At 35.6% G+C, this 10,184-nt stretch overlaps 1 protein-coding gene across 1 annotated transcript in view; it reads left to right on the forward strand.

Moving 5' to 3' along the window:
* The first annotated feature begins 4,453 nt into the window (after nt 1-4,453).
* Nucleotides 4,454-10,184, forward strand: part of cdc20 (cell division cycle 20 homolog) — a 6,630-nt gene continuing 899 nt past the window's right edge. Inside the window, exons 1-10 of the mRNA XM_024274516.2 lie at nt 4,454-4,614; nt 4,972-5,161; nt 5,236-5,375; nt 5,447-5,543; nt 5,622-5,747; nt 5,826-6,022; nt 6,160-6,254; nt 7,127-7,364; nt 8,142-8,267; nt 8,989-9,106. Of these exons, the coding sequence (XP_024130284.1) occupies nt 4,507-4,614; nt 4,972-5,161; nt 5,236-5,375; nt 5,447-5,543; nt 5,622-5,747; nt 5,826-6,022; nt 6,160-6,254; nt 7,127-7,364; nt 8,142-8,267; nt 8,989-9,106 (1,435 nt within the window). The 5' untranslated portion in view covers nt 4,454-4,506. The remainder of the gene's footprint in view (nt 4,615-4,971; nt 5,162-5,235; nt 5,376-5,446; nt 5,544-5,621; nt 5,748-5,825; nt 6,023-6,159; nt 6,255-7,126; nt 7,365-8,141; nt 8,268-8,988; nt 9,107-10,184) is intronic.

The raw sequence follows: 10,184 nt of genomic DNA on the forward strand, positions 1-10,184 counted from the left end.
TTTTACGTCATCATCCCTTCAGATCCTCCGTACCTTTCGTGGCTCTGTACTGTTGCATGCAAATTAATGTTTTTTTTATAAGAATTCACTGATTTCATAAATTGACAGTTTGTTTATGCTACAAATAGAGACAAATAGCTTCTTTCTATGTCTTAAAAAAGGTTTTTGTGCTTCCCTTATTTTCTTTTTTTGATTTATTTATTTTTTTGTCGTCTCTTAAAGTGTTTGAAGTTGCTGACACCTGACTTATTAGTAAGACCCTTATGCTTGAACATGTAAAAACCCACATACTCCTTTAACCTTACATTGTTGTAATTGCTTCCAAAAATAATCTAATGCAGTTTAAATGTTTAGATGCTCTATTTTAAAGCACTTTAATATGCATGTATTATACTTGACACTGTGGCTTTTATAACATGCTATTTGCACACTAAATAAATGTACTGTACTCACTGTATTTGTTATGAATGTCAATTTTATTGTGAAGAAATGCTTTAAAAAAAACAAAGTTTAAGCTATAAATTTAAGCCGTTTTTGTGAAAGGATTTCATCTTGAGCAACATATCTATAAGCTATTGTAAATCCATGTAATTAAAGGGCAAACACTAACAGCTAAACAAGTTCCTGTTTTGTGTTTCTTCATTTGTTGTAAGACATGTCTTGCTTGTAATTACGTGTTAAAATAAATCGTCTTTGCTTTGTTTCTGTTGCCTCGAGGCTATTTATATAAAACCTAATCAGGCTAAGTTGTGTTTTTTGGATTCAATCAACTTTAATTTAGTTTTTTTTAAACAAAGGTTTGATGAAACATTTGTTTGTAAATGGATGTTGATCAGCTTTTAGTAGTTGATTAATGAGGGTTTATTCCATAGGTGATGTTTACATTGTTCCCTTATTCCAAATGTGCTAAGTACCTCACTGAGTAGATGATGATTTATTTATTTTATTTTATTGCTTTAGTTTTGCTGCAGCTTCTTATCACATGCTTAATTCAAATGTTCTGTAACCAGTATCCATGGAACTCTTATTTTGAAGGCCCAAAGACATTAAGACTGTTTGCTGACTTGTTTGTGGTGCGTTCAATGACTGTAGTTACTTTGATGTTGCTTGAGAAACAGATCTCATCTAAAATGTATAATAAAAACGTGTTAAAATAAAAAAGCTGTTGTTGAATTGATCTAACTGAGGAGAATTTACTGGTCATGTTAGCTAAAAAAGTAAAAATAATCAAAGAATAGCAAGATACCAAACAAATACGTAAATAGATCTTTTGTACCTCATGCTATGAGATAATACTACTCCTTGATTCAGCATCAAAAGAAAAATTTTAATTTTTTAATGCTTTTTCATCTAAAAGATTTTAATTTTAAAATGTTTTTATGTCTTTACTATTTTATGTAAAGCTGTGGAAAATGTGGAAAAGAAGCTTGTCACCATTAAATCTGGTGGTGTGTTAGTCCACGTGCAATCCAAAGTGTAGAGGCTGAAATGGTGAGAGTACAGTTCCCTGAGGGACTCCAGTGCTGCAGACTAACACCAGTCTTAGACACAAATACGTGGACGGTTGGTGAATCCGTGGACTATCCAACTAGTTGTCCATTCATTCCTTCCTCCCTCACACCAGTGCTGCATGGCCGGATGATGTTGAACTTCCTTAAAAAGGCAGAAAACAAGACTCTCACAGCGGTTACAGGGGTCTCTTGGTGTCTTGAGTGACAATCTTTATTTAACAGTTCTGGCTTAACGTTGAAAACTTTGAAAAAAAAAAAATCATCTGATTTCTTGACTGTTTATATTTCTGCCCTAAAGATTCTTGGGTTCATTTTCTCTATATTTACACTAGATTACCCATTTCAACTTTTCATTTTTTTCAAGGATGCTTTTTCACTTCTGGATGAGTCGCCAAATATGCATAAAGGAAATGATCATCAGCTAATTTCTTTAGCATAATGTTTACTTGACACTGAAACATCCTGGTTATAATTTAGGAACTTTACCTAAATGAAATGTAACCTGTTTGCTCATTTAGTTCAACATGTTTCTCATGAGATGAGAACTGCAGCCCTAACAGTGGAGGCTTTATAAGTGTCTCCTTGATTCCACAGCACTTTATTTCATTAGAAAGTTGGATAACTGCAATAAAATGCTCTGAGTTTTTGTTAGGATACCGATAGAGATGCTGTGTGAGGAAGTCTGATGGGGTTGTTCAGGACATGTAAGCCAGTGGTGAGATGTGCTGTAGGTGTGGCAGGGAGTTTAAGGTAGAGGTGGGAGTGCACCAGGGATCAGCTTTGAGCCCCTTCTTGTTTGCTATGATGATGGACAGACTGACAGACAAGGTTAGATAAGAAACTGTGGATCAGGATGTGCAAACATCCTGATTCAGTGTTTGGACACTGAACATCTGGAGAGGTGGAGGTTTGCTGTGAAAAAGAAGGAGGCTCAGCCACAGGATGATCAGAGGTTTATTTGAGAGATTACTCAAGGGGAGCATGGAGGTTACAGGATAAAGAATGTGTAAAACGTTGGATATTTTATTAGTTAACAGCACATATTATCTTGTGCTGCACAATAATGTTTATTTGGCTGCCTAGAGCTGCAGTGAGATGATCCTGTTTGGCACAGAGCGTCTTTTATTTTGAAAATAAGTTGAGGTCCTGTCAAATGTTTAAAAAAAATCACATTTTGAAAGATACTAGATTATTTTTATATTTTTGCTTTTCTTCGTGCCAAAGAATAGAAAAAAAAAATCATATTTATATATATAAAAAACAAGGTCTTGAATGCATGGCTAAAGTAAAACTATGCGGCTCCTTCTAGGTTTTAAACAGCAGAAAGCCAGCCGAAATGGCTCTTTAATTGTTAAAGGTTGCCAACCCGTGGATCGGAGTGGAGCTGAGCCATAGACTTTAAAAACAATTATTAGTTATTTTATATACAGTCTATGAGCAGAGCAGGGACCTTGCTGCTTGTGTGACACACAGAATGTGTTTTCACATTATGTTAAGTTTTAAACTTTAATTTTGAAGGTGCAAATGCCTCCAGGGCGGAGTACCCTTTTCCGCCAGCAGGTGGCGTTTGGCTCTGTGAGACGTTACTGAGACGTTGGCAGCTCTCTGCTTCAATATGACTGAAGCACGGCAAAGAGGAACATCGCTGTCGTCTCATTTCATTTGTCCCTTGTGTTTCACAGGTCGGTAACACAGAAAAAAATGACTTAAAATTGTTAGAAAATGTAAATAGGAAACACATGTGATTGGGAAGTGCCATTTTATGTAATAATTATTACAATTCTGAACAAAGTAAATTGGAAAAGTTATAAATGGCATTTTGAGTCCAATACAAAGTTGATTTAACTGTCTTATTTTAGTAATGATTATTCTGAAGTGCTCCAACATTACTAAAATGTTTCATATTGTTGATATGTACACGGATTAATAACCTGAGTTAATGTTTATATTGTTAAAGTTCATTTTTAAATCCCAAGCTAAAGCTGAAGTCAGAGAATATGCTAGGATGGCAGTTAATGAGCTGTTGTAAATGGCAGTGTTTGGTACATGTGAAGCAGTCCAGCTACAGAATATTTTGGTAAAGAAATATATAGGACAAGGTCAGTGTTATTGAACAATATTATTTGATTTGTTGACTGTACATGATCTGTCTTGCATGGTTATAAAAACTAGAAACAGTTATGTGTAAGCTGATTGTGAAAGAAATACGTGATTGTATTAATAAATATGACTGAAGCACGGCAAAGAGGAACATCGCTGTCGTCTCATTTCATTTGTCCCTTGTGTTTCACAGTTTCATCAGATTTCTATATAACTGTCTACGGGTGTCATCACCTGATACCTGTAACACTTGCCGTAGTACCTTTGACGTCACACTCACAAGCTTTTTCCAATGCATTTTTGCGGCTGCTCCTGATTCTTAACAATTTAAATAAAGAAATACTCAAAGAAGTTTTTTGGCTTTTTTCTTCTTTATCTTCCATCACCAGAAAATTCCACAAGAATTTTAATTGAAGTGTTTTTTTAGGAAACAGATTTGACCTAAAATGTAAAATAAAAACTTTGTCAAAGCTAAAATGCTGCTGCTTTGAGTTTTAGTGTTCTTTATAAATCAAAGCTTCGTTACACAAATATTTCATATCTTTGATTAAACAAAATAATGAAATATGTCCAAAGATAGAAAAATGTGTTCAAAACAAGCTGGAAAAAAAATATTTTTAGGATGGGCTCCTGATAGTTTCACCTAAAATATTCAGTTTATGAATGTATAATGGTATTACTTTATTTACGTGTTTGAAAATCTGTATTTAATTCCACTTTTATTTTCATTTATCGAAATCGCACTCACGTTATATTTATTGGCCAGTAGGTGGCAGCAGAGAAACAGAGAGGAGCCTAATTTTGCCTTGGATCTCCTTAGAGGAAGTGACGTTGACCAATGAATTTGAAGACGTTGTTATGGTGCAAACGGCTGCGCATTCAGCTAACCAATCATATGAGAGGTGTGGGGGTTTTAAACTGTGCCACAGCACACCTGCGGAACTCAAATACACGACGGAGACGAGAGTTGAATGTTTCGCTGTTTTCTACTGGCTTTTCAAAGGTGAGATTAAGATGCAATTGTAATACTTTTTCAAATTTGTTAGCTTGGTAAAATATGTGTTGTTTTATTTATTTATTTATTTATTAAAAGACGTTGTAGCCAAACTAGCTTAGAAATCAGTTAAAAGAAAGTTTAAGGACAGTCATGCTGTCTTTCATTTTGTTTTTTAGATTAAAAACATTTGTATAATTCTGATAAAGTGGTTTACTATTATGCTAACATCCAATTGATCGGATTAGCACCAACCGCTTATCAGGCAAACAAAAGCGAACAATTGAGTAATTTAATCAATTCAAAGTATTTAAATTTCTAAATGTGTTTTTTTCCCCCCCTCATATCTGTGTTAACGTGGATTAGATGGCGCAGTTTGGATTTGAGAACGACATCCACAGTATTTTGAAGCTGGACATGCCCATCATGAACGCTCCCATGGCGAGGTGGCAGAGGAAGGCCAGCTCCTCCAACACATCCAACCTAAGCGGCCTGTCGCCTGGAAAACCCACCAATGTGTCACTGAGTTCTTCTAAAACACCCAGCAAAACACCAGGTTTGGCCTTTAGATTAACAGCTGCAGGATATCTTGTTTAAGAAAAAAAAAGTCTAATAACTTTTATTTTGAAGGTAAAAGTAAGAAAACTCCCTCAAAAATTGGAGGCGATCGCTTCATTCCTACAAGAAACAGCAAACAAATGGATGTGGCAAACTTCCTGCTTACAAAGGAGAACGAACCGTTTGATGCTAACACAGCAGGAAGCACATCAGTAAGTTTTCTCCATGTCTTCATGCTCCCCCAAGTATGAATTTGCTATTAAAAGTTGTTTTGTGTTAAAAGGAAAGTCAAAAAGCTTGGTCTGTATCCCTCAATGGATACAACATTGAAGATGCAAAGATCCTGCACTTTGGGGGAAAGCCGCTAAACGCACCTGAAGGTAACTTCAATGTCTCCTAAAGGTTGACTTTATTTTCTTGTCATCCTCTGTTTCTAAATTCTTGTTTCTCTCTGTCAGGCTACCAAAATAATTTAAAAGTACTCTACAGCCAAGGAACAACACCTGCATCAATGAAGAAGACTAGATACATATCCTCAACTCCTGACAGAATATTAGATGCTCCAGATCTTCGAAATGACTTCTGTAAGTCACCTTTTTCCAATGATAAAATCAGAAAATTTCTTGTATTTAAAGTGTGGTTTATGTTTGTTTCCCGATTAGATTTAAACCTTCTTGACTGGAGCAGTCACAACATACTTGCTGTGGCTCTTCATAACAGCGTGTACCTGTGGGATGCCACTAAAGGTGACATAACCCTTCTGATGAGGATGGAGCATGAGGAGGAATATATCTGTTCACTGTCCTGGACCAAGGATGGAAGTTACCTGGCTGTAGGTACCAGTGACTGCAAAGTTCAGGTATGTCTTTCAGATGTAAATGTATGTCAAATGTGTTGACCTCCTTTAAACTGAACTACTGTCTTCGTCTAAAAACAAGTTTTTGTAAAATGTTTTATTAATTGAGCTTTTCTTTCTTTTTTCTTTTTTTTTATTAGTTATGGGATGTCGAGAATCAGAAGCGTCTGCGCAGCATGTCTAGTCACACAGCAAGAGTCGGCAGTCTCAGTTGGAATGACCATATTCTTTCCAGGTAAATTTTATATAATTGTAAAAACCCATTCACCCCTGCTTCTACTTCTCAAGTAGTGCTGCCACAAACGATTATTTTAATAGTCGACTAATCATAAATCATTTTTTTTCTCCATTAGTCAACTAATCGGGTCATGCGCAAACTGGATGTAAAGCACACATCTTAACCATAATTATCTTTAAAATAACTAAAAGCTAGATATTTAGCATTACCTGTGCTGATAGCTAGATGCTGAAAATGCTGAAGCTGATAGCCGGCTATAATATTAGTTAAATGCCAAATTAGACTAAAAAACTGAAAAAAAAGCCTAAGATGTCCATACAGCTGCAAAAATTAGCTACACTCCAAAATTGCCTAAAAAAACAAAAGCTTAAATTGACCAAAGCAGTTGGCGTACAGCTAAAAATTAGCTAAACTCTAAAACGGCCTAAAAAAGCAAACAAAGCCCAAATTAGCTAGCATGCACCTGGAATATTAGCTGAACTCCAAATTAACCAAAAAATCAAACAGAAAAAAACCCAATTTTACCAAAATGGCTAGCATGTTGCTGAAAATATTAGCTAAACTCCAAATTAGCCTAAAAAATGAAAATGCCAAGTTAGCAGAAACAGCTAGCATCTAGCTGAAAACTTTAGCTAAACTCCAAATTAGCCTAAACAACTTTAATAAAAGCCTAAATAGTCTAAAAAGCTGGCAGAATACCATTATAACTTTCAACTTTACTAATCTCTGACTCCGTATAATATAAAGTAATCGACTATTAAATTAGTATTTAACTATTTTAATAGGCAATTAGTTGTTGATGAGTCGACTAATCGTGGCAGCCCTCCTCTCCAGCCATCGACAGTAACTGTCTGTGTTTTGAACTCCAGTGGCTCCAGATCCGGACACATCCATCACCATGATGTGAGGGTGGCAGACCATCACATCTTCACCCTCACCGCTCACACACAGGAGGTGTGCGGTCTTCAGTGGTCTCCTGATGGCAGATACCTGGCAAGCGGAGGAAATGACAACTTGGTGTGCGTGTGGCCACGCGTGCAAGAGGGCAGTGCCAGTAATGATGCCCAGTTTGTTAACTGCTGGAGTGAACATCAGGGGGCTGTGAAGGTGAGTCGCTGGTCTATTGGAAACATGATGTAAAACAAGAAGTCTTGAGATATATATATATTACATGTTCTTGTGCATTTTTGAAATGGTGGAGAACAAATTAAGCTTATAATTGTTTTTTATGAGTACTTCTTTATTCAAAACCTTGTGAATCAGGAGCTGATGAAAAATGCAGTAAAAAAAAGGAGCATAGTTGTGATGTAGGAAATAAACACAAGCTTCCCTTAAAGTCCCCCTCTGATGGAAAATCGTGTTTTATTTTTTTTTTAAACATGCATTTGTCCCATCTTTCTTATGAAAGAAGGGAAACAAATGTAATAATTTCATTTTTGAGAGTTGGGTTTTTGAGTTGACAGAACAGTATGGCTGGATTGGTCCAATCATTGCTAAGTGTTTTAGCACCAGAATTTTTTTTTTTTTTTGACGCCGCTAATGCTAACTTGAGGCTATAAACTCATGTGTGAACGTCTAAGAGCGACAAGGAGTGGAGGGTTGCTCTGCGGCAACAGAATTGTATTTCTAGTGAACTTCTCCCGCTGTTGAGTCAGAGGTGTTGCAGAACAAAAACACGTGAGGTTGAGGCCTTGGGGTCAAAAATAAGTGGGGGGAGCGGTTCTTTGGACATTCCAGGAGAAACAATGGAAATATTTAAAGAATTTTAGGTGTAAATCTTCAGCAGTTAAAAAGACTTTTTTTTTTTTTTCTTTTTTCTTTTTTAATTAAATCGGTATTGCAACACAGATGTAATTTAATTGTGTTTGTGTCTGTTCTTCATAGGCGTTGGCCTGGTGTCCATGGCAGTCGAATGTCCTGGCGTCAGGAGGGGGCACCAGCGATCGCCACATCCGCATTTGGAATGTTAACAGTGGCTCCTGCATCAGCTCACACGACACACAGTCCCAGGTATGGAATATGCTTCAGAATACCAAAATGACAGATTAATGGATGTAACTTCTTAGATTTCAAGTCCACTAACACATTGTTGAACAACTTCATAAAAAGAATATATCATGACCACAATCGAGCCTCTTTTAGAAAAAATTTCCTTATTTAAATTGTCAATCTGCATTAATTAAAGCTTATTCAAGATGTCTTATATGGCCTGTTCTACCCAAAGTAAAATAAACTAATCTTAAAGTAATTGATAAATTCCATCCTGTCTCTGAATTTCTTCATAACAGATTTAATATCATTTTACTTTTAGGGAAATGCCGTATTCTCTTCAAGTGGAGAGGTACCAAGCCCTCCTTTCCATGTTTCATTAATGAGTTTAAATCATTTTATTTCTCAATGAAAAGATTATAATCCTGGGAAGCTGAGAAATTGATTTCAACACAAATTTCCCTGCGGGAGCTATTCTAGTTTCTTTCCTGTGCTAACAATAGGCTAACAATATTTTCTTTCTTTTTTCCCCCCTTAAAATGACCTGTATCTGCATGTGTTGATCGCAGCTGAGACTGATTTATATATGCGCCTGTGTGTGTGTACTAGTGTTCATCCCCTGCTGGAGTTTGTATTTTTGTCATTATGTTCAATTAAAAAAATGTTTTAGAAACCCTAAGCATGCGCCTTTTATTTATTTTTTAAAACATCTTTTTTTTGCTTAATTTGTCTTCTCTCCCAGATCTCGTCGTTGGTGTTTGCACCCAACTACAAGGAGCTGGTTTCTGCACATGGATACGCCCACAACAACGTTGTCATCTGGAAATACCCCTCTTTTTCCAAAGTGGCTGAGCTCAATGGCAAGTAACAGTTTTGATTCGAACACTTCAATGTAAAGTTGCACACGAGTTGGAGACTTTTTCAATCCAGTGACTCGCATAATGCTCAGAAGACATGAAAGGTTTTCATCATACAATGTTTGAAATGAGATGATGTCAATTTCTACTGGAGCAGAGGTCTGCGACCTGCATCTCCAGAGCCACATGAGGCTCTCTGGTTGAAGAAAAATAGAAAAGTATTTTTTAAAGTTAGAATTAATTAACATTCAGTGTGGGATTTATTTCAAGCATTTACACTGTTGTGATCTTGTTTCTCTTTATTGTGTGAATGCTAAGAATTCACACTAGAGTGATTCTCCTGCTCCTTTCCGTATGTTTTTCAGCATGAGAAAATTCAATCACACTTTTAACGATTTCAACAATCTTTGTATCAACGTTCAGCTTGTTTAGGAAATTACTGCTTGTATTTTTTTTCTATTCATAAACATAATAGTTTTTAAGGTATTGAGTAAAATATGCCCCATAGGAAATGAATGAGTCTTCAATTTTCAAAATGTTAAGTAAATTAGCAACAAGCCTTTGAAAATATTCATGGGCTATGTTTTCATCTTTTATAGTAATTTAAAAAAAAAATGTGGAGTTTACCAAATATTTTAGCAACATGCTAACATTTTTGGCTAATTTGTTATTTACTGGGGTTTTAGGCTAATTTATAGTTTGGCTTATATTTTAGCTACAGGCTAACATATTCAACTAATTTGGTTTACTGATGAATTTTAGGCTATTTTGGAGCTTAGTTAGTAATCAAGTTACAAGCTAGCTTTTCTTTTGCTCAATTTGACCTCTACAGAGTTTTTTTTTTATGCTAATTTGGAGTTTAGCTAATATTTATCAACATGCTAACGTTTGAGTAATTCATCTACTGGGGTTTTTAGGCTAATCTAGAGTTTAGCCTCTATTTTAGCAACAGGCTAACATTTTCATCTAATTTGGTTTACTGATGAATTTTAGGGTATTTTGGAGCTTAGCTAGTAATTAAGTAACAAGCTAGCTTTTTTTTGCTCAATTTGATCTCTACAAAGTTTTTTTTTTTTTTTTT

Source organism: Oryzias melastigma, linkage group LG17, assembly GCF_002922805.2.
Source record: "Oryzias melastigma strain HK-1 linkage group LG17, ASM292280v2, whole genome shotgun sequence".
Classification (NCBI taxonomy): Eukaryota; Metazoa; Chordata; class Actinopteri; order Beloniformes; family Adrianichthyidae; genus Oryzias; species Oryzias melastigma.